This window comes from Toxorhynchites rutilus, chromosome 2, assembly GCF_029784135.1.
Source record: "Toxorhynchites rutilus septentrionalis strain SRP chromosome 2, ASM2978413v1, whole genome shotgun sequence".
Taxonomy (NCBI): Eukaryota; Metazoa; Arthropoda; class Insecta; order Diptera; family Culicidae; genus Toxorhynchites; species Toxorhynchites rutilus.
This window is the reverse complement of record NC_073745.1, coordinates 317115714-317141206: the sequence shown is the minus strand read 5'-3', so window position 1 is coordinate 317141206 and position 25493 is coordinate 317115714. Positions and strand designations below refer to the sequence as shown.

The 25493-nt window shown below is 36.9% G+C and overlaps 1 protein-coding gene across 20 annotated transcripts in view; it reads left to right on the top strand.

Moving 5' to 3' along the window:
- LOC129765026 (glucose transporter type 1) overlaps nucleotides 1–25493 on the top strand; it is a 647147-nt gene that overhangs the window by 344046 nt on the left and 277608 nt on the right. For 18 of the 20 annotated variants that reach the window (XR_008741328.1, XR_008741330.1, XR_008741327.1 and 15 more), the window contains 2 exons: nucleotides 10218–10383; nucleotides 11054–11404. Coding sequence is in view for 1 of the 20 variants with exons in the window: in XM_055764832.1 (XP_055620807.1) it covers nucleotides 11375–11404 (30 nt within the window). In the remaining 19 variants the exon portion in view is untranslated. Of the gene's footprint in view, nucleotides 1–10217; nucleotides 10384–10406; nucleotides 10755–11053; nucleotides 11405–25493 lie in introns of those variants that run through there. The other 2 variants (XM_055764817.1, XM_055764818.1) reach the window with 2 other exon arrangements.

Genomic DNA, 25493 nt, shown 5'->3' with positions numbered 1-25493 from the left:
CAAATTAATCATCCCGCTCATCTTTTATGGAGATACTCTGTCCTTGCAAGCGCTTCAACGCGTAAATACACGAAACATCGCCGCGTCGACTGATGTTTTGTGTATTTATTAAATTCTTTCTAATGAAACTCAATCCATCATCAGCAAAACATAATTAATTGAAAATAAATTGCAGCGAGCAAAGTTTTTCTCGCTTGCTCGGGCCAACCCTCCGTGAGGACGCAAATACCGAGCGCAGATAAGCCAACCAGCGATAGATAGGAAGCGTGGGCGGCTTCCGTTGAGTTGGTTCAGTTTGGTTTGGTTTTTAGAGTTTCAGAGCTTCCCGTTCTGTGTTCGGTGCGGAAATAGCGAGCTAATAGAGTTAAATGCTGGAAAAAAGCCAACACTAATTTTACAAGCCATAGATGAAAATTTATGCTAATGGCTTCGGGAAAGTTCACTATTTTGGGCTACCAGCTGGAAGTTTTAATGCGATTTCGGCCACCGATTTCTAATGTTCGGATAGAACGGATGTCGTGCAGACTCCGGGCGGATACCCATGAAGAGTCAAACAGAAGGCATAATAATTAATAGAAAACAATGTACCGATAATTCGTGCTTTTGGGTCAGAATCTGTTAAAGATATCAATTTGCTCTCCGTCTGACTTAATGGCAAGAATTCCGAGTACACTGATTTGCGATAACCTTGACTTGTGATCAACTTTGCCGTGATTTTTGACGCAGGATAACGTCTTTCTAGAAGCATGCATATTAAGGAAAAATAATTCTCTGGTGAATTAATTCGTAGTTAATCAAATAATTGATTTGCATGCAAATTATAGGTTTTTTTTCAAAATTAAAATAGCTAAAATCGTGTGTAAATCCAATTAATTAGATTCTCTCTTAATACATACAGAAGAAACCAGAAGAAGAAGCAATCGTAGCTACAATGGATTCTCCATGAATTGATCTGGTGATAGGCTTTTTTCAAGGCTAGAGGCGAATGTATTTTGTAGTTTTTGTAGCCTCTATATTGGACAAAAAAAACATCTATCAAACCATTATTTTACCCATGTCCCGGCCTTAATGAGTGGGCAACCAACCGAAGCGAAATGAAGCACTTCCCCAAGCGGTTGTTGAAATGCTGTACAGGCAAATCATTTTTTGTGCAGGGGATAGGGACCGCACAAAAAAAAATCGTGCAAAACTTCACCAGTAGCTTTAAAAAATCGTGTTCGGTACACATTTTGAAAAAAAAACTTTTTTTGTGCGGTAGATAGGGACCGCATAAAAAAAGTTTCCCCGCAAGAAAATAACTCAAACCCACACCGTTCACCATTCAATTTCCTTTTGTTTCCCTGTTAGTTGCATGTCGAAACGTGTTGCTGTTAGAAATCATGTCATGCAAAAACGGGCATTTGATAGGAGGAGGGGAATGATTTCAGAAGTGGATAATTGACACGCAAATATGCTTTTTTCGCACTGAAATGCACATAAACCATTGAAAAAAACTAAATGGAAGATAACTTCGTCAAATACGCTTTTTCTCATATACCGCACAAAAAAATCGCACAAAAGAAACCGCACATGAACAGAAAACCACACAAAAAAATCGCACAAAAAACAATCGAACAAAAAAACCGCAAAAAAACTGGTTTTACTGTATATACTTGCTGATAATCAACGTGCTGCTCTTGCGGTGATAAAAGGCAACTAAAGAGATAATTCTCAAATTTCGTTTCATTCTTAAATACTATCCGAAGAGACAGAATTTAATAAAATAAATTCGTAGTCTTATGTCAACAATGCGTTCGTGTCTAGGACACTTTTTTTTTTGGTTTCGAATGAGATAAAAAGCTTCTCTCGTCGATAGCTAGAAGCCGTCGAACGTATAGTTGTTTGCGCCTCAGTTAACGTTATAAAAAATGTAGTTATGAGCTTGGTGGCTGGTGAGGTGATATTTTTCGCTCAAATATTTTTTTTATGTAGGATTAGGTTTTTCCAGAACAGATTGGGGATGCAAATTAAAAAACGGAAATCGGTCGCATCGCCAAAATTGCCCAATTTCGAACGCTTATGGCACAGCCATTTCCTGATGGATTTACGAGATTTTTGCATCAATCGATTTGGGCACTCCATAACAATACAATGAAGAAAATTATATATTTCACGAAACCAACCATCGAACAATTGAAAAAAATGTCAAGCATTATCCAAACGAAAATCCCGCGCTCTGATTGGTCGTTTGATCTCGTAGTTGCTCTTCCAACATGTTTTTGAAGGTCGAAAGTTCAGTTGAAGTTGTTACTTTCATTTTTGCAAAAGGCTTCAAACTCGGAGAGTTTTTCCAAATTGGCCTTTTCATAATTCTAAATTCAATACATTATCATCATGTTCTGTCTGCGAAGAGAATAAAAATCTTCATCGCAAGGCCCACCCCATAGTGAACCATGAGCCATTAGATAAATATATATAAAATTCGCGGTCTAACAGCTAACTAACGCGAATTTAATCTTCATCTGGGGTTTTTGATACGGAGATGGAAATTGCTAGCCGCGGATAGAGTTCTCGGAAAAAATACCAGAGCGAATAGACAGCAAATAATTTTATATTCTCTGTTTCAGTCCTCAAATCATAATACGAAAATCAAAAAAAAAAGAGCATACACTTTTCCTTCAACTGGAAAAGTCGATACAGTTTCTACAAACTTGTATTGCAATCGATACTCAGAGCGACGGCGAGCTGAGTCGTAGAATATGATTGAATTTTCCTGAATTTCGCGTGAACGTGAATGAGAGATTCACCTTCATCTTGGTGAAAGTGTAGGAAATTTGGAAAAAGTGATTTCCTATTTACTCTGCCGTGAGATCGTAATAGTAATTTGCGTTGGCGTATTCTACATCGTGTTCCGTTGGTTTAATACGAAAATGGGGATGGAGAATCTGGAGAATATATTTTTCTATTATTTTATTCACATAGAACGCGGGAGCCATCTCGTCTAGAACCACAGAAGCATATCTCATTTCACTTCGGCATCTTTTATCGTGTTATACACCATCCAATGACTCATCTTTTCAGGGCCACAAAATTATGAATGAATTTAATAATCTAATTTGTCAAATATATCAAAAATCAGTATGAAGCAAATAACCTAACATAGTCCTACATCAATTATGCGGTCGTGTCTCAGACATAACCCTCCTGTAATGTTTGTATTGTGCGTAATCTATACCGCAAAGAAGTGAAGTGCGCAAGGCAACCATACGCAAGACATACGTTCGTGGTGCGGTGAGAGTCAATATAATTACACGATGAAATTAATGATATTAATGAAAATATTAATTAATGAAAAGTTTGTTCCTAACAAGCCACATATTTGATGTAGAAATTTGTATTTTACACGATTTCATATATTTTTTCTATGTATATTCACAATGAAAAATATGATTTACCAACGTTTCTCTAAAGCAGTCTGACATAGCTGACTTGAAACCCAGCAGCCTTGTTGACAGCGTCCATAAACAATCCGTCATTGAAACATTGATGAATGCATGACACCGTTGATTACTATCTCCAAAAAGGCCCCGAGGTATCTAGACCTGGAAAAACAAAAAAGTATTAACATAATAAGTAAATATCAAGAATTATTGATAATGAAATGCATCCTTTCTTCTTCATTTGATGCTTACAGCTGTTGCCTTTGAATTAATTTCAACCAACAAAACCCTTCCAGAAATAAAGTAGGAAGATGGATCTAAACCGCTTCGAGAGAAAAATATTTTCATTGTTTTTTAAAGCATTCTACAAATGTAGAACTTACAAAAAACCGAAAAAAACACCTGAAAGCGTTCTTACATCGGAAGACCCCCCCCCTGTAAAAAAAATACAAACCTCTACCCTAACACCCTTCCCCACTACTGCTTTACGCATTACGCCGAATAATGCTTTTTTTTCGGTCCAAATCGAATGGTAAAGCTCCGATTCAATTCCTGACACAGATGTCATAAGATATCCCTCCGCAATGGGAATTTGTAATGTTAGACCGAACAAGCAGAACAAGCTTCTGATGATCACTTTACGGTGGAGTATCGAGTCTACATCCCTTCCTATGACGTAGAAGTAGGATGGTTCCTCTCTCTCTGACTAGGTCATGGAATACTAAATGAGGCCACTTGTGCGGCTTTTTGTACCAAATCCCATGATTTGTTATAAGAGCAAGTCGGTGAGGCCGGACAAGCACTCGACGCGCTTCATTGAGAAGATACAGAAAATGTTGAGTGCTTTATCCAGACGCTGTTATGTCAGCACCTCTGTCTGGTTACTTTCACGTTACTAAATTCCGGTTAATAAAAGGGCTGACCCAATAGCAAAGGTAGATATGATTGAAGGCGACACTTATGAACGTCTATTTGCCTTCAATGAATTCATCCCGTAAAAAATACCATCACTTACCGGCAGCGCTAATGGCACGACGATGAAGTGGGCCGATCAGTTCATTCAATTATTCCTAAGGTTAGTATCAAACCTTGATTCAAAAATCTGGACTTGAGTCAGGATTTTATTCACACCTTCTCTCGAATCATGTCCACTCACTGTACGTTAGACGTGCTGCTCTTTCGTGTCAACCTTGTTTACAGCAATCTCTGCGTTTGTGGACAAGGTTATCATAACATTGAGCATGTTGTTGGTCGTACGAGGTATGTATTGTAGCCAAATCGAACCTAGAAAACTCTCTCAACACGTTGAGTCCCTAATTTTTCTTGCTGCGCTTTCCATTCAGCCCGTATCAAGAGCGTTTGCACAATGTCAATGTTAGTTCCAGCTTCCAAATGAACTTATTATATAATGGAAAATAATTATAAATTCGACTAGGAAATAGTCACATTTTGTAAAACATCCGAAAACAAACCATATAAAGTTTTATTTTCTTATTTCTTATCAGTCCCAGTCAGTCAGCGTTTTCCTACCAAAAAGCATTTCGTCGGTTCCTAGGGACTGACGTGGGGCTCAACGTGTTAATGCCCGAAGAAGACAACTCTGTGAGAGATGTGTTGGCTCGGTTAGTGCTTGATTACATGTCCCAAATCTACGTTTTCATTAAATCTATCGTTCTGATAGTCTTTTTATCCTCATATTCTTTTTCTTTTGCGAGTAATCGGTTTCCTTCCTATGACCAGTAGACCAAGTGAAAGTATGAATATACAATTTAGTGTAATCACTAATATTGTCTCAATCTCCTTACATATTCCTCTATTACTTCTCGAAGAAAACTGTCACTCTTCTGAACACGAGTTGACCCCGAGTTGACTTTTTCTTATCTTACTCAACATAGATATAAGTGAAAATGTCAATATGTATTAGTATGAAAATAGTTTAAAATTTGGCTCCTTAAAACTGTCTAGGAAATGGAAAAAAAGAAACCCTCTCTTAGCCTTGACAAAAGCTACTCTTGTCCCTAAGGAAGACTCGCTCAGTGCGAGTATTGTGCAAGGGCAAATGTTGGCAATGTTTTCCTTCTACTTAGCACTGCACTGAGCACAAATTAAGCATATTCTGAACATGCATTCCGAAGCGAAAAATTTGTGCGTGGTCGAACCGCACCGGTCGATTGGATCGTGAGTTACAGCATTGAGAGTAGAGCAACTTTTATCATTGTGAAAAAATGGAAAAATTTGAATTTCGTGTATTGATTTTGGAAGGCTGAAAAATATAAAGCATTATTTAAAGGGAAATCCCACGTTATGATTGGTTCAATCTGTGCTCCCCAAACTGTGCCGACTATGAAACGAGTTCCCAACCAAACGCGTTGAACGACGTTAAGCTACCTTTTCTATCATTACGTTTTTTTTTTGCAATTTTTATGTGTAACGGAGATTATATCCGAAATACTAACCAAACGAATTAAATAATATCATGTCTTGGATGTCACCTTCTTTTCTACGTAGGACTACGAACATATCGAGACGCAAACTGAAGAACGAAAATCAACCGCATCATGAAAACTGTCTAATTTCGAGCGCTTAGTGCTTAGTTATTTTCTAATAGATTTACAAGATTTTTGCGTTCATCGATTTGAGATTTCGGCTCCCCAATAAATTATATAATATATTATAGAAAACTATTTATCGAACAGTTGAAAAATATCAATCATTACCAAAACGAAAATCCCACGTTCTGATTGGTTGAGAGCTTGTTTATTCAGTGCAAACTCTATGGACATAAGAATACGGTACTGTACATATAAATGTGGCCCATTCCGTGAGATTATTCACCCAAAAATCAAATTTGAGAGCGTTAAAAATTACAACACCATGTAAACACCTGACTGTTTGAGGTTCCCGACTATTGAATATAAATGTTATATTTTCAGTTCCGTTTCAAACAAAGATGAATGTATATTCAGTTTTTCAAAACACTCGCAAGAACTTTGCTAAAATCGGCATGCATTTTGTGAAGTGGTGAACAAAAAAAAAGTTTCCTCAAAGTGTTGTCCTGTCACAAAATCAATAAAGTGTATTCAATATGAATTTCATCGTATTGTAGCAAGCTATATACAATTTTTATATTAGTTATTATCCTGAATACTTCTCACTTTCTCTGAGATCTCCCCTTCCCCTCCAAAGGTGCATCCCATTGTGGAAGGTGGTCCTAACCTGACCAGTGGTTCTGAACCTACCTTTGCCCTATTTTTCCTCTGTTTTTGAAGCAATGAAAATGCTAAAACTACACTAAAACACTAGAATGAAAGAACAAGAAAAAAGTCACCATATTGTTGAGCTGTCAGCGTTGTGACACCTTTCGTTTGGAATTTACTGAAACTTTTTAGGAAGCATCGTTCCTGAGATACATAAAATAAGTAAAAAAAACATAATTGTGATTAAACATAATAATGTACTTAAAGCTAGAAAATTAGGCAAGTAGCATTTAGCAGTTATCACACCTCTCCTTCATTAGTCTAGGGCATTGATAAGACTAAAATAAAATCGTGGGACATATGATGAAGTCGCCAATTGTGGATAATGGAAATCCAACGTGCATCACGATTTTATTTTAGTCTTATCAATCCCCTAGACTAATGGAGGAGAGGTGTGATAACTGCTAACTGCTACTTGCCTAATTATTTTCTAGCTTTTAGTACATTATTATGTTTAATCACAATTAAACCGTTTAACTTAAAAAGTTTTTTTTAAATTATTTTATTATATTGTTTTTAGTGCATTATCTGTTTTTGAAATATTTCTCTATAATAAAACCATTGTACTGTATTCTATCAGACAAAAAAAATTCATTTGATACCGATTTTGAGTGGATTGCAGAAAATACATAGTGTGTTCTCCAAGCCAAGTTCGTTCGTTTGATACACATATCTCAATCAACCTTTTTTTGAGATGATATGGAATCAGCTATTCTGTAGCGGCGGCCGAATTGGATTTTTCAAGATAAGCAGTTTTAAAATGACAACAGAGACAAAGGTATTTTATAAATTCGGTCAGTTCCTGTTGGTCAATTTTCTATTAATGTGGGACAACCCTACCAACATACAAACATACAAACATACAAACATACAAACATACAAACATACAAACATACAAACATACAAACATACAAACATACAAACATACAAACATACAAACATACAAACATACAAACATACAAACATACAAACATACAAACATACAAACATACAAACATACAAACATACAAACATACAAACATACAAACATACAAACATACAAACATACAAACATACAAACATACAAACATACAAACATACAAACATACAAACATACAAACATACAAACATACAAACATACAAACATACAAACATACAAACATACAAACATACAAACATACAAACATACAAACATACAAACATACAAACATACAAACATACAAACATACAAACATACAAACATACAAACATACAAACATACAAACATACAAACATACAAACATACAAACATACAAACATACAAACATACAAACATACAAACATACAAACATACAAACATACAAACATACAAACATACAAACATACAAACATACAAACATACAAACATACAAACATACAAACATGCAAACATGCAAACATGCAAACATGCAAACATACAAACATACAAACATACAAACATACAAACATACAAACATACAAACATACAAACATACAAACATACAAACATACAAACATACAAACATACAAACATACAAACATACAAACATACAAACATACAAACATACAAACATACAAACATACAAACATACAAACATACAAACATACAAACATACAAACATACAAACATACAAACATACAAACATACAAACATACAAACATACAAACATACAAACATACAAACATACAAACATACAAACATACAAACATACAAACATACAAACATACAAACATACAAACATACAAACATACAAACATACAAACATACAAACATACACACAGATTACAGGGCAAGCTAAATAAAACCGTTTAAAAAGGAGGGGGGCTTTGACCTGTACAGAAAATGAGTCCAATGTTCTTTTAGATTGAGAAACATTAAAAAACAAGGCAACTTTTATTGCTTATAGTATGTTCATCAAAATAAGCTATATAAATTGCATCTACCTGCTCCCGACATGTTGTTATTTGAAAATAGCTGAGGTGGTCGTCAACTGACTTCCAAAATCTGGTCATAAACCGATCCCCAGTTTTCACTTTGTAATTATTTAACATGTTCACTCTGGCGCTCGCCATCAATGACTCACACAAGCCTCGCTTATCGAGCGGCCTTATATAGGGGGGAATTGCAGAAACTTTTGATTAACTCTAAGCATGCATTTGTATGAACATATGCCCGTATCTGTGCAAGGGTGTTTATGTTTACATGTTGACGTTGTCTTCGACCATTGACCGTCGACGCTTGCGTGTGCATTTGTATGTTTCTTTGTCCAACTCCACACGCGTCGCTTTAAAGCTGAGTTCTTCCCACTCTAACGTTATCTTTCTCTCGTTTAAATCCTATCAGCTCAATATCAAACTTTACTTTCGTTTTCCATTCTTCATCGCGCACCCATGGATATATGCTAACACTATCATTTCCGATCGCATTGTGGGATTTCATGCCATTTCTAGCCTTTTAGAGCCGGTTTTAACGAACCAGAAGTCACTATCTTCGATTCCAAAATGGCATCGGAATACGATATCCGACTTCCGCTGAAAAAATTCTTTCATCCAATCGTATGGGTTTTACATTATTTTTTTTTACTTTTTACTAAAATCATCAAACCGGATGTCGAAACAAGATTATATTATATATTATGGACTCTACGTTCATCTATTGTTGACAATTCATAGGACAAATTTCATTTGTATGTTTGAGACGGAACTATAATTAATTAAATTAATAATTAAAGTCCAACAGTCCGAAAGAACAAAAAGTCAGGTGGTATGTCACAAAAGTGTTTGACTGACAATAAGCCAATCTAACTATGAAATACTATGAAATAACAAACTGCAAGTTGTCATGTCTAACTGGAAGCACGCTAATGAGATCGTTTCTGGTGAACACTTTACGGTGGAGTATCGAGTCTACATCCCTTCCTATGACGTAGTAGTAGGATGGTTCCGCTCTCCCTGATTAGGTTTAAGCTTGAGTCGACCGCGAATAATCGGTTTCGTACCTAATAACCCTAAGAATCAGGGAAACATGTTAATATATATTAGTAAAAATATGGTTAAGAGTTTGGCTCCTTTAAACTTGTTTAACTGAACCTGTAAAAATAAACGAATTTATGAAATAAAATTTAATGGAAAAACGTCACTATGTCAGATGTACAAAAATGATAAGATAATATGATCATTTTCATTTCAAAATGTTTACAATTTTTGTTTGTTTTTCGATATAAATATAATTGAGATGTGCAATCTGAGTATGCGAGTATCGAATGCGACATACTATGAATAATTCTTAATAGGCTGCTAATGTTCCCATTAAAAATCGAACATCCATTTCATTCACAAGGCAGCAGCGTCAAAGGCTCTGCTCTTTGATTAAAGGAACCAATGTGACAATCATTCCATCAGCATCGGTTCCGTTTCTGGTCCATCAATTTTCTGTATCTCTCGTTGCCGTATCTCCGCTGCACCGAGAGCACTATCATTTGATAGACATCAAAGAGTTGCACTTAGCAACTGATTTTCTCACTCATCCATATAACCGTCTTTTTCTTTTACTATTTTCTTTCAGATTTTTCCTTTTCCTCGTCGTCGTCAGTGTAAAACTACCCATTAAGGAACGGGCACTTTTTTCCTTTGTATCCGGATGGTTCCTGCCGAGAAGCCATCAACGGCAGCTTCGAGGAAGCAGGCACGAGCATAGCATTGCCCACCCGCAAAGAACAAATCAGAAAATAGTGAGTGAATAGCAATTTTCTTCTCATTTCCACCCGCTGTGTGTGTGTGTGTTTCCGAGGTTGAGGTTGGGGGTAGAGGACAGGAGAGTTGTGCCACAACAACAACAACAGCGCCAGCTGCGGGAGGAAAACTCATCCGAAGAAAACACAAATATACACTTTTCGGCCGAGAGGAAGCGGCGCAGAGCCCACCGCTCAAAGTGTCCGAATGAAGTGACTGGCAGAGAACCGGGTGAGAAAAAAAGAACACTCGCACAGCGGGGATGTAATTCTGTGCTGGAAAACCGGGTGGTACGAAGGGTGAGCAAAGGGAGTAAACACAGAGAAAGCGTGTCAAAGAAAGGGAAACGCTCCGAGCCGGTGGTTGAAATGTAAGAATTTTATAATAATAACTCGGACGACGGTGTTGATAAATAGTTTTCACACAGAAATTCCCTATAGTAGTTTATCCTCTCCCTCTCGGTAGACTGCGGACGGGTGGAAATGATTTTAAGTGCATAGTGAAGCTTTGTTCTCAGAGCCTTTTTTTATGTCTTCAGTTGTTGCATTTCCATTGGCTAGTTTACAGTTTTATTTTATGATTCTCGGAGCGGAAAAGAAACTTTCCATCCGAGAACACTGAAATTAGGTTGCAATGGTGCTAATCGAAATTTCACACCCTTTCTTTCAGATTGAAACTTTCCTAGTGAGTAATTAGTGGTAGCCAGAGGTGCTCGTAGATATCTCCCGATAGTGACATAATAATCGAATTCTGTGAGACGAATTGTGTGACGAACAAACGACCTCCCCTAACGGATTGTGTGTTTAGTATGGGCAAACAAGTGAACCTTGATATAGTGATATAGTGCGATAGATCATATTCCAAGCTCGGTGCCGGATAGTGCTGAATAATACGAAGTGACCCTAAATAGCTTCATCACATCATCATCATATTGAAGAATCGCCCATCGTTTTCATCAGAAGCAGCGGACATTTTCAATCCTTCCGGTGGATGCTCGACATGGCAGGTTTTGCCTTAAAGGTGAGTCGAAGAAGGATCATTCAGCGCATTATATTCACTACCGTTGATATTTAAAGTTTGTTTTAGGTATCTGTCAATACTCGAACAAGAACATCCGATTGATATGTCGTTTGTGCTACGGATAGATTCAACAGGAAATTATTATTAATTATTTTAAATTGGATGATTTGTTTTCAATTTCTGATCCGCCTATCACACTTTACCAGTGACAGATGGTATGATCCATTGAAAAAAAAAAAATGTAAATTATAAATAAAAATAATTTAAAATATGTTCAGTGGTATTGGAACAAAACATATCGCTAACCTTCAAATTTCTTGCTGTGGGGTTGATTTTCTGAAATTTATGTATACAATAATAAAGTTTTGTAGTTAAAATGACAAAAGTACTGTGATTCAACATTTTTAAATTTTTCGAATGACTTCAGTAAAACAGATCCCCTTATTCCGCGCGGCAAGTGACGTGAGATAGCAAAATTTCTCGCTTCATTGTGGACGCTACCATGCTTTTCAACTTCTTTTTGATACCCAGGTCGATAACATATGAGGACACGACTTCAAATCTCACCTAGTCACGCCATTCGCCTACGAGAATGCAGTGACTTGAGCCATCGCACCTCTTTCGCCGCGCGAAATAAAGGGGAGAATCTGATCATTGAAGCCACTAATCACTTGCCCGATGGTACCCAACTTTAACACTAGATTGCCCGAGGAAGTCATTTTGACTGCTTTCAAATTTTCAATTAGAAAAAACTAAGTATATAATGCCGCTTGTTTTTGAGTATATTGTGACTTTTTGTACAACATATAAACACGTTTATTTATAACTGCAGTTACCTCCCCCTCTTTCATTTTCGGTACATACATATGTGTTATACCTATATTGCCCAAGAGCTGTCATTTAGACTGCTTGGGAATTTTAGATAATCAAATGACTTTCACTATTTTTTTTCTTCTTTCTTTATTAAAGAGATTTTCAGCCAAAAGCTGGTTCATCTTGAATTAAGTTGAATTGAGTGGATTTCTTATATGAACGGTTCGACTTTGTATTTAAATTGCAGTTTTCATTATTTTTCGATAACCATCACATTATAACATACAAGTAAATGGTAAATTGTGGACATATACTAGATAAGTTTCAATTTCTGTGAAGCTTAAGTAGTACTTGTTGTTCGAATCTCTATGCAGCGATTTTTGTGCTAACAAGTTGTTACGTCTTTTAACCCATAAATTCAGGAAATGAATATGAGATAGAACTGAGTTATTGGAAAATCTGAGGAACATAAATGGAAACTGTTCGGATAAAGAATCAGATGTAACAAATTCTGAATCAACATCTGAAGATGAAGCGGATTATATTCAAAGTGAAACATTTGATACTGAAGAAAACCTTGAGTAGTCGATCACCAATGATGAACATGAAAGTGAAAGTATGCTCAAAAAAGGTGTAGGATACTAAGTAGTTGAAACTATGAAGCAGAAACATCTGAAAACACCTTTCAGAGGATCGAAAAAGATGGTATTGTGTGGTCAAAATTTTACGAAGGATATTCCTGGAAGACTACCATCTACTTTCAAGGGTGTGGGAGGGTCGTCAAGCTGCGCAAGAAAGAACATTGTGTCAGATAATATTATCAGCACATTCTCGTTGACAATAGATAACAATATTATCAAACATATTAAAAAAGTGCACAGCAGAAGATGGCTGCCGAATTTTTAGGACCGATTGGACAACAGTAATACCGGAAAAACATGCATATATTGGGGTTTATATGTTTATATTATAAACAAAACTGGTTCATTTCTACTTACCAAAGCGGGATCCCATGTTTTGAGAAAATTGTGGCCACAGGAAAGTTCTAGCCAATCCTACGATTCGCTTTGACAAAATAACTAAAAAAGTAGACGCCTTCAAACTAGTAAATTCGCCTCGGTTTCGGAAATATGGGATATCTTCATTTTATATAGTCAGGCTTGCTATCGACTGAAATGGAACAGTCGATGAACACTTATTTCCGTCGCAGACTAGATGCAGGTTTACACTGTAGATGCCAAATAGACCGGAAAATTTTTTTGTTTTAATTCGCAGAACAGTTTTTTTTACCGAATACAAAGCAGCAAGACAGTAAAATCATGTGAATATGAAGACGCATAACGATCAACTGCAAAATTATCAGATGTAAACCACTCTAACAAACGCTCAATTTGTCAAATACGACTTTGCTGCAACTATAAAACAAAAATACAAATGATAATGATAAAAAATGTCAAAAGTATGCGTGCGAAAGATTTACACATAAAAAGATTTCCACTCTCCTTTGTAAAGAAAATGTTCAAATAATAATGCATAATTTTTTTCCCAAGTGATGTTTTTTTTTCATTATTGACTTTATTGACATTATTGACTAATAACTTGTCTTATAACTTTAAACAATATAAAAAGTATTGAAAACTAATTGAAAACCAATTTCTTTAAAGTTTCAATCTTTCTTGTGTTAAAGATTGCTATTTGGTTTGATGCAGTGTCCAGTTTGGTCTGCCTATGGCAATAATTCTACGATGACTAACAACAATTGTCTCAAGTTTTTCTCAAGATTGAACTTCGTGTGCCAAATCACTGAAAATATGGCAAAAGGCTCACGGTGGAACGATTTATTTACATGTTTGGATGTGAAACGTGTTGTCGCTCGAACTGTTTCAGTAGACTTGTGTCAACTCAGATGCCACAATCACAAATCGCACTTGAACTGGTGAAGAGTCATAGGTTTATGAGTTGGACAAGCAAAACCAGTAGAACTGCCTCGGGATTTCACATTCCGGCTGGGCTGAAACCCTATTGTGGTCTCGAATTTTTTTCGTTCACTCGAATGACGCATAAGGCCAAGATAACAAATTTGTAGAAATGAAACTATTACACTTAGCATCACAATATCATCGGGAACGATTTTCTGGCCAAAAAACTCCACAAATATCATCGGACAAGCACCGTATTCTTCTGATATGGCTCCGGCTGAACTGAAGTCGATTTCAGGAAAAGTATTTGAAGAATGTAATGTATTATTTGAATTACATTTTTCGTTGGTATGATTGTATCATCTCGAAAAGGGGCCTATTTTGAAGGCTATTCAATGAAATTGAATTGACAATAAATATGTTGAGTTTTATTGATCAATTCCTGTATGTACCAATTACTAGTTTGGCAAATCATAGTTTATTAAATTTAGATCTACTTCGTAGGCCATGTGAGTGTAGCTATTAGCTTCTTAGAAATCATTCACTAAATGGAAAATGAAGTGTTTCTAACTCTCGATAAGCTCCTTGTGTTATTTCGTTCATTTGTTTCCTTTCTTGTCATGAATTTGAAAAACATACATATTTTATACAATAGAGCAGTTCCAAATGAAATCGACCATTGACAAAACATGAGTATTTTTTATCGAATGAAAGTTTGTATTCCGTTTGGGTTGGAGGAAATATGAGTTTTCCACAGCAATTGGGATTTTTTTTTGACTAAAGTGTAACTTTTCAATAGGGTTAATCTATTTTAGTAGGAGAAATCTTTGATGATTTATATCTAAAAAATTATGAGTCGTACCGAAATAGTGCCTTAGAAGAAGTCATAGAGCATTGATGTTTGAGCGTGAAAAATATACACGGAGAAAAAAAATTAGTACTCTTTTTTTTATTTACGAAAAAAAAACTTCAATTTGCAATATCTAAAATATGTATTTTTTAAATTTTTTTAATTTTTTTTTCATATGGCCTAGAAGCCATGGAGAAAATTCAGAAAATCCGTCCAAGATGGTAAAATTCTTTATGACGAATTTTGTGGAAAGTTTGGAAAATTCATAAAAATTTGATGCTCCACAAAGTTTGTCAAAAATAGTTTGGAGTCATTTTTTGAATTTATACATGACTTCTATTTTATATGAAAAATATAAAAAAAATGAAAATTGCAAAATACATATTTCAGAAGTTGCGAACCAATGTTTTTTTCGTAAATCAAAAGAGAGTAGGGTAAATCATGTTGGTTTGTCCGATTTAGGCCGTTTTCACGCAACTAGTAAACGCAAATCGATTTTTCTTCATGAAAATCACTCGATACGAGTTTGGGTTTGTTGAAAAGCCCCAAGTCTCTAGTTGCTAATAATACCATGAAGCGTTGAAATTATTATTAATATATTAATATATTAATATATTAATATATATAAAATATATGAGGAAATGTCGGTAATTTCCTCGAAGAGAACTTATCATGGTTTGTCAAAAAAAAAAATCATGATTTGTCCGGGTTTAGAAATCACAATTTTTGAATGAAAAAATCGAATTTTCAAGTAGATGTTGCATTTATTATTATTAGAGTTTACTGTCATCATATGGATCCATTTATAATTTAGGCTTTCTTCAGAATATTGCCTTTTCTTGGGCATTTTATAAGTCTTCACCACTCAACAGAAAGAAACTTTATTTCTGCTATGCGTGAAGGACACAATAAACAAACTGCAGCGCGCCAAGCGGTTGACATATAAATCATGTGGACAAAACGACATTAGTGAATCGGACAACTCATGATCAGAATTGAGTTCACCAAAATGCGTTAATTTAATGGTTTAGCTATGTAAATCTGATACAAATGGTGTGCAAGCATGCTGTTTACAATATTTGTAGGTGTTATAATCCAGAAAAGGTCTGAATACCGTTTTGTCTCATATTCCGAACACTTAAGCTTCGTTGGCCATTCAACAGCGTCTCATTACTCAAAATGATACTTTTTCGCGAAATTAATGTGGTTTTTGGATACAATAGAGCCTTTTCTTTCATTTGTCCACCATGTAATTGATCTACAAATACATATTTACGGTGAAATACTAAACATATGTTTGATTATATTTGTCTCAAATTCCGAACTGCAAAATTGCAATTTTTTTAAAGAAATCAAAACTTTTGAGCTACTAGACCGATTCAGATGATCAATATATCAAATTAAAGCCAATTAGCTATTATTCTTTGGAAAAATACTATACATCCGAAAACATTGATTTTGAGCTACGAAACTTGATTCAAATTCCGAATTTGTTAACGCAAGCGTTTTTTCGCTGGTTTTGGCAGTCACTTTTTCACAAACGCTTAGTATTATAAGTTATAGGCTGTATCGATACCAATAAATGATGTTAAAATGAAACCTTTACCACAAAGAATGTAATGGTTTTTATTATTTAATTATTTATAACATTAAGGTTCAGTAAATTTACATTTAAAAAGAAGTGTTCGGTATTTGAGACTGTTCGGAATTTAAGACAAAACGGTACGTGCCAAATAATCATCTGGTGATCGATTAAAAGTTAGCTCGAATGAGGGGCGCATTAACACAAATAGAAGGTGTATTTTATAATCCTTTAAAACATGTGATTCCGTAAAAATATACTATAAAACTACTGTAAATCATGAAAAAGACAATTTTATTCACATGTTTTGAAACATTCGAATACCTTAATTGACACAGGAGCGCTGGGTTAGAGCATTCAAAAAAGTAAATAAATATAATAATAAGGATGGTCCCACCTCATTCCCCTACAAAGGTTTGAGCCGGACGAGTTATCTTTAAGATAATTACTTATAAGAATTTACTTTTCTATTATCAATCTGAACCAGTAAAAAAGATAAAATAAAAATAAAGGGTGTGTCACATCAAATTGCATCACGGAAAAAACGCTGTAGAAATTTAATTTTTAGGAATTATATCATCAGCTTTCGCTTATAATCAGATAAGAGTGTATAGATCACGTTGGCCATGCTTCACTGTAATTTTTTTGTAAATTTGGAAAAATGTCGTCGAACGAAAAAGAGCGTCGTGAATTAATCCTGCGCACTCATTTCGAGAATCCGGAGTTGTCACATCGGGACATCGGTAAGATGCTGGGAATCGTCCAATCCACGGTCAGCAGAGTACTAAAACGATACTTCGAGAACCTAACCATCGACCGGAAGGTGAAGAACGGCAAAAATGGATGCTCCGTCAGTGAAAAAGATCACAAGCGCGTAGTTAAGCAGTATAGACGTGATCCGAGAAGTTCGGTCCGGGATGTCGCTAATAAGCTGAATTTGTCAAGTTCATTCGTCCAGCGGACCAAGCAGCGGGAGGGCCTGCGTACATACAAGGTTCAGAAGGCTCCTAACCACGACGAAAGGCAAATCATAGTGGGGAAGACGCGAGCTCGGAAGCTGTACACCGAAATGCTGACGAAGCCGCATTGCCTGGTAATGGACGACGAAACCTACGTCAAAGCGGACTTTCGTCAGCTGCCGGGCCTGTTGTTCTTCTCCGCAGAGGACAAATTCAGCGTTCCGGAGGAGATTCGCAAGCAGAAACTATCCAAGTTTGCCAAAAAGTACATGGTGTGGCAAGCGATCTGCTCTTGCGGAAAGCGGAGCGCCCCCTTCGTGATGACCGGCACGGTAAACGGGCAGGTTTACCTTAAGGAGTGCCTACAGAAGCGCTTACTACCACTATTGAAGTAGCACGAGGGCCCGACCATCTTCTGGCCGGATCTCGCCTCGTGCCACTATTCAAAGGACGTGTTGGAGTGGTACGAAGCCAACGGGGTCACCTTCGTGCCAAAGGAAATGAACCCGCCCAACGCGCCGGAGCTTCGCCCAATAGAGAAATATTGGGCGATTATGAAGCAGGCCCTCCGGAAGAACACAAAAGTTGTCAAATCGGAGGCGGACTTCAAGAGAAAATGGATTTCTGTTCAAAAAAAACTACAACCTGACGTTGTACAGAACCTTATGGACGGGGTAAAGAGGAAGGTGCGAGCATACGGGCTTGGGCTCGAAGTATGAATAAAAAGAAAATGCCAAAAGTTGTTTAATAGTTTTTATTTTACTGTCTAAAATTTTCAAAAGGATCGGTCTACTGGGCGAATTTCTACAGCGTTTTTCCGTGATGCAATTTGATGTGACACACCCTTAAAAACGAACTGGTTGTGCTACAGACATAGACTCTAAATTTGATGAACTTTATAAGGCAGCACGCGAACTTTCTTATTCCATGGCATGTCAAGAAATTTTTCAACCCGAAAAAATCCTTGACCGATTGGGAATTGAACCGAATACCTATGTCCGTATCAGCCGTGAATTTACAAGAGCATCCCCGCTTTACTAGATTCTCGATAACGGTCTGCTAATGCGATCGTTTCCGAGTCCAGGCAGCTGAGCATCTCCAAGCCTAGTTCGAGCCAACACTTCAGGCCCTTCATATTCTAAGTATAACATTCCCAATGGAACTCGCAATCAGATCTGCCGCACTCAGAAAAAATCTCGTTATAACCATTTATTTAATAATGATTTTACGAGTATTACGATTGGGCTATCCCCAGCTACATTCCGGTTTTCACATCAAACCCCTCGAAATGGTGTTAGCTTATTTCAAAACTAATAATTCAAAAACTAGTATGCCCTTCATCACTTGGGTTATACACATGTCCGTTGGAACGCGCTAGAAAAATCTCGTTATAACTATCTATTCAATACATGTGTTTACGAGTATTCCGGTAGGGCTATCCCCAGCTTCGCTCCACTTCCAATTTGTAATCTCTTGTAATGAGGTTCATCCTAAATTGTTCATGTCTGTTTACGCGCGTGATGCTCAAACTATTGTAGACTTCGCAATTTTTTTTAAAATCTAATATCAACAATTTTGCTATCTAGCAAACTGAAAACAAACTAAATACCATCATTATTAATGTCTTTAGACAAAAAGAAAGAACAGAAGACATTCAACATAAAAAGATAATATATCCGTCATAACTTCGTCAACATGCATACATTTATACTAACGTTAACAAACAAACATTTCACAAATCCGGATCACTCTTCAAAAATTCTTTACATATGTTTCGGAATATTCTGAGGCTTGTTGCTGTCTTTGCTTCATTTGGCAGTGAGTTGTAAAGCTTATAACCTTTGTAAAAAATAGAATTTTGGGTACAGGACATCCGGAAGTCCAGAGTTCTGAGGTCACTTGCTTGCCTTGTGTTATACTGGTGTATATCTCTCGGGCAAACCATGATCATATTAGGCTGTCAAAAAAGTCCTGCGGTATTTCCGCGAGGTGTCGTTGTAAGCGCGTAGTTCTAGTTGTATTCATTGTATCGATTCATACTATAGCTTGTTGGAAAGGTATTTTTCCTTATAATATAGTCCTTGACAGTGTTTTGTTTGGTTAAGTCGTTCGTGAGTTATAGTGTCGCAAATATGGAGCAAAATAAAGAGAAAATCCGACATATTTTACAGTACTACTATGACAAAGGCAAAAATGCATCTCAAGCTGCCAATAAAATTTGTGCAGTTTGTGGACCCGATACAGTTTCTATTTCCACCGCACAACGATGTTTTCAACGTTTTCGTTCTGGTGTAGAGGTCGTCGAAGATGCGCCACGCTCCGGAAGGCCTGTCGTCGAAAATTGCGACAAAATCGCTGAATTAGCCGAGAAAGACCGGCATAGTAGCAGCCGCAGCATCGGCCAAGAGCTGGGGATAAGTCATCAAACCGTTATTAACCATTTGAAGAAGCTTGGATTCACAAAGAAGCTCGATGTATGGGTGCCACACACGTTGACGCAAAAAAACATCTATGACCGTATCGACGCATGTGAATCGCTGCTTAATCGCAACAAAATCGACCCGTTTCTGAAGCGGATGGTGACTGGCGATGAAAAGTGGGTCACTTACGACAACGTGAAGCGCAAACGGTCGTGGTCGAAGCCCGCTGAAGCGGCTCAGACGGTGGCCAAGCCCTCATTAACGGCCAGGAAGGTTATGCTGTGTGTTTGGTGGGATTGTCAAGGAATAATCTATTATGAGCTGCTTCCCTATGGCCAAACGCTCAATTCGGACCTGTACTGCCAACAACTGGACCGCTTGAAGGTAGCACTCATGAAGAAGAGGCCATCTTTGATAAACAGAGGCCGCATTGTCTTCCATCAGGACAACGCCAGGCCACACACTTCTTTGATGACGCGCCAGAAGCTCCGGGAGCTCGGATGGGAGGTTCTTTTGCATCCGCCGTATAGTCCGGACCTTGCACCAAGTGACTACCACCTGTTTTTGTCCATGGCGAACGAGCTAGGTAGTCAGAAGTTAGCCACAAAAGAGGCCTGTGAAAATTGGCTATCCGAGTTTTTTGCCAATAAGGAAGCGAGCTTCTATAACAGGGGTATTATGAAGTTGGCATCTCGTTGGGAACAAGTCATCGAACAAAACGACGCATATTTGACTTAAAACAGATGATTGTAACTAATTTTATGATCAAATGAAAATTCAAAAAAAATACCGCAGGACTTTTTTGACAGCCTAATATTTACGACGGAACAAACCAAAATCATCTACCTTATCTAATATTCAAAAAACAAGTTGGATGTACATTAGAGTGTTAATGGGTTTATGAGAAAAACGTTACCTTCGAATTTTCAAAGGGAACTTGATTAAAAATGTTGATTCTCACGAAAAACTACCCTACGCAAAATATCAGCTCAATCGGACTTCATCTACTAGTGTCGCAGAGCGGTCAAAGTTCGAGTTTTTTGCATACCGAAAAATTACAAAATTATAAAATTAGCCCCGTGAAGGAAATGGGGGGTTTCGAAAAATTTATTTGGATTTATTTTCAAATTGCATGAAACATCGAGATCTACATCAATCACGAAAAAAAATTTTTTTTGTCAAAAATCGACACTCTGGGAGTTTTTTTCAGATTTTTTCGGAATACGAGGCAAAACGTATTGTTTAGGGTGCCAATGGTGACATTCAGTGATGGAAAAAAATCGCTTGGAGCGATCAAAGAATAAGTATACACCCAGGTTTTTTTTTACGCGGGGTATACGGCCAGCTGTTAGAATATTTGAATCGTAACTCTTTACTAATACCAGAACAATCGGGATATCGGGAAGGTCATTCTTGTGAAACCGCATTGAACTTGGTGTTAGCAAAATGGAACGAAAAACTAGAAGGTAAAGACCCGATTGTTGCTGTTTTCTTGGATCTAAAGCGCGCTTTCGAGACAATTTCTAGGCCCTTTGTTGTTGAACACGATTAAGCGCTTTGGAATTACGAGTACTGCATATAAATGGTTTGAATGAAATTGAACATCAATAAGACTAAATATATGGTAATCTCGCGAAATCGAATAAATGAAAACATCTCTATTGTGATTGACGATGAGACCATTGATCGCGTTCGGGGGATTAAATATCTTGGCGTGATTATTGATGACAAACTTAAGTTCAATACTCACATTGACAATGTCATCAAGAAAATTGCCAAGAAGTATGGAATTTTGTGTCGACTAAGGAACGATTTAACTATTTGCAGTAAAATACAGCTATACAAATCAATTATCTCTCCTCATCTAGACTTTTGTTCTTCCATTTTGTTTTTGGCCAATGAAACGCAAATATCGAGGATTACAGCGCTTGTAGAATAAAATAATGCGTTTGATTTTACAATGTAGCAGGTTCACTTCCTCATATTTGATGCTGGACGCTCTGCAATGGTTATCTGTGAAGCAAAGAAATGTGTATTTAACTATGGTGTTCATTTTTAAGGTAGTTAACGGTTTGCTGCCTCGATATTTGTGTGATCGAGTTGAAAGGGGAAGTGACTTTCATAGATATAATACTAGAAACGCGAATGAAATAAGAACACCACATTTCTTAACATGTGCTTCACAAAATTCTCTATGTTTTAAAGGAGTAAATGTTTTCAACTCGATGCCAAGACATATTAAACGTGCAACAACACTAGCACAATTCAAGAGAAACTGTATTTCACACGTTAAAGCTGTATTTTCCTAACAGCCAAAACTTTTTTTATTTTGATAACGATGTTGATTGACGAAGTTTTATACGAACGGATATCTTAAAGTGAACAGTTTTTTGATTTATTTTTTGTTTTTATTATTCTCAATGTATGACCTGACGAAGTTTTGTTTTAAACGGATTATATTGTTTAGACAATTTTGAACAATTTTTCTTTTATGTTATATTTTTTTGTTTTTTAATTTGTATTCGTCTCTATTATGTCTGTCATGATCTTGGTGATGATGGACTATTTTTATTTTGTTGTTTTTATATTGTAGTAGTTGAAAAAAATAAATAAAAGTAGTCTACAAAAGTTTGAGCGTCGTTTGAGGATAAGAATTCAATAGTTTTGTAAGAGCCGGTCTAGAAATTGTTCGTAAAGAAAAATTTCTCGATTTCTCTGGATGGGGATATTTAAAGTCAATCCAAAACAAGGCTGGCGGTTGGACTTGTGCCTTGGTGGACCATTTGGCTGCAAGGGCCTTGTCGGGACCGTATCGGTTCTGTAGCGAACAAGACTGAGTATTGGCTTGTCTTTTGACATTGTAATTTTTTGAACTTATATCTGTAAATAAAATCAGTTCGTTTTTTTTTGCTAAGCTGATTTCAATGCTGAGAAAACAAAATAATATCTTTTAGATAACTCGTCTTGCTCAAACCTCTGTAGGGGAAGGAGATGGGACCATCATCAAAAATACGTACCTCGTAAAAAAAACCGCGTTAATTCGAAAATCCGCGTAAAAAAACCGCGTTAATTGGAAAATCCGCGTAAAAAAACCATGTCACCTAATGATAGACATCAAATGGGACTATCTTTACGTAGAACGGAAGTAAAAAGTTGAGTGTTGCTCGCTTCCGAAAACCCGTAGTTTTTTCCTGCAATTTCGTTGGTTACTGGTAGCTATAGTTCGGTTTTCCTCACGAATGAGGTCATCTGCTGTTGCTAGAAGATTCCCTAGTTATGTGTACACTCTTCTGCCGATGCACGTGTAGTACCACTGTTGGACCATCCAGAGCTAAGTAGATAGGGAAAGACATTCACGAATAGCTGCCCGTAAAAAAAAACCCGTTCCGTTGTACCACCCGGCAAGCTCCCCGTTACCCAACACCTAAAATCCACGTAAGAATCGTGATAAGGTGCGGCACTAAGCGCTAAACTCCGTTACAAGAACTTATTACCGTAATTTGCTCTGAGGGAACATGAGAGAAAAATGTGAGCTGAGGGGGAGATGTGATATTGCACACACCCAAAATGTGTGATTACGCGGGTACCGCCTAAAAAAAAAGATTTAATTGGAAAATCCGCGTTAATTGGAAAATCCGCGTAAAAAAACCGCGCATAAAAACCGTTTAAAAATCCTGGGTGTATTACACTAGTCAGATGTATTGACGTCACCAGAAACGAGCGATGCCTTCGTTTTCTTCATGCTTAAGCAGAGAGAACACTAGAAACGGAGAGCTACCAAAATCTCACAAAAGCGATATGGAAGTGGAATCATTACTGTTTGCACTCCCAAAGCATTGCTCATACGATCCATGGTTTATCGTGAGGGCACGCTACGAACGATTAATCTCAGTTGGCGAAGCAGGGGATGAGATATTGTTGGGACTGTTTGCTACTTACGAACATCTATGAGCTAATCATTATTTCGCTCTGATTTTGGATGGCCGAAACGATTGCTGATGACGAGCGTCGGATTTGTTTCACACCCGTCTCCCGTCTAGCCTGCAAAGACGCACTCGAAGAGTCAATTTTACAACCAGTAAAATTCGGGTTGAGGCAAGCTAAACTGAGCGGAGAGACGAGATACTGATAATCGTATACCATAGAAACACTTGTCTTCCTGGAGCAAAATACTGCTGCGATTTGCACACAAACCGAGTGGAGAGAGTCTTCCGTTTCTCCTATCTAGATCCATTGATGCGATGTGTTAATAAACTCAGAGTAACCAAGAGAACATCGATTTTCGGGAAGAGAGAGGATTAATCGTTGATCGCAACTTGTACAGATCGCGATCTGTGCGGTTTGCGATTAATCATGGATCGAATCATGATCGCATAATTTCTGTCCTTGATGCCAATCGTCATATCGATTTTTCATAAGGACTTCCTGCGAAATGTTGATTTGCACGATAAAATTCCCTATACAAAATATTAGCTCATTCGGACTTCTTTTACTATTGTCGCAGATGTCAAAATTTATGTTTTCTAAAAATCGAAAAATCACCCAAGATTGGAGTAAAGAAAATAGGGGTTTTTAAAAAAAATGTGATGCGAAATGTCTTGAATTGAATTGCATGAAACGTCGACTTATTGTTATCTCGGAAAAAAGTTTTTCATCAAAAATTTAGTTTTTGGCACTTGGTGGTTTTTTTTTGTGAAAAATTGATTTTTGTTTCAATTTTTTTTTTCGAGATTAAAGTAAATTTAGAAAAAAATTGCATGCCAGCGAGCAGGTCTGGTGTGCGAACAGAAAATAGTCGCTGGGGTCCAGATCTGGAGAATACGGTGGATGCGGAAGCAATTCGAAACCCACTTCATGTGATTTTGCCATCGTTTCATTGAAAAGTTAATTTTCCTTTTTTTTCACAATAACAAAAGTTGCTTCAATCTCAATGTTGTAACTCAAGAACCAATCGACCGATTGCTGTCAAATTTTGACACGTATCCATTAAAAGTTGGTGCTTCATGATGGTCAAGTAGATTTTTGCAAGAGGCGCCATCTAGACGTCAACCTTATCAACTTTTCAGCCAAACTGTTAGATCCCGACGTTTTATGCAATTTGGAGACATTTGGCTTCAAAAAAAAATTTCGAAACACCCAATTTTCTTTACCTTGGGTGATTTGTCGGTTTTCGAAAAACTCAAACTGCGACACTAGTAAATGAAGTCCGATTGAGCTGATATTTTGCATAGGGTACATATGGTTTGCATAGGGTAGGCTTGGAACTTTTGAAAATTCGAGATGCCCATTTTCATTGACACTCTAGTGTACATGAACCAACATACGTTCTTTTGACTGATCGTTCAATGCTATGTGCCCAGGATAAGTACGATAAGACAAGATACGAGAAAAAGGCAGGAGGAAACCGCCTTAATATCTTGAAACAATAAAACAGTACAGTAAAAAACTGTTTCATAAAAACCATCCACTTACAGCACCACTTACTGCACGAAATTCTTATTTACAACTATCCTGAGAAAGACAGATCGAACATCCTAGGGAGGAGA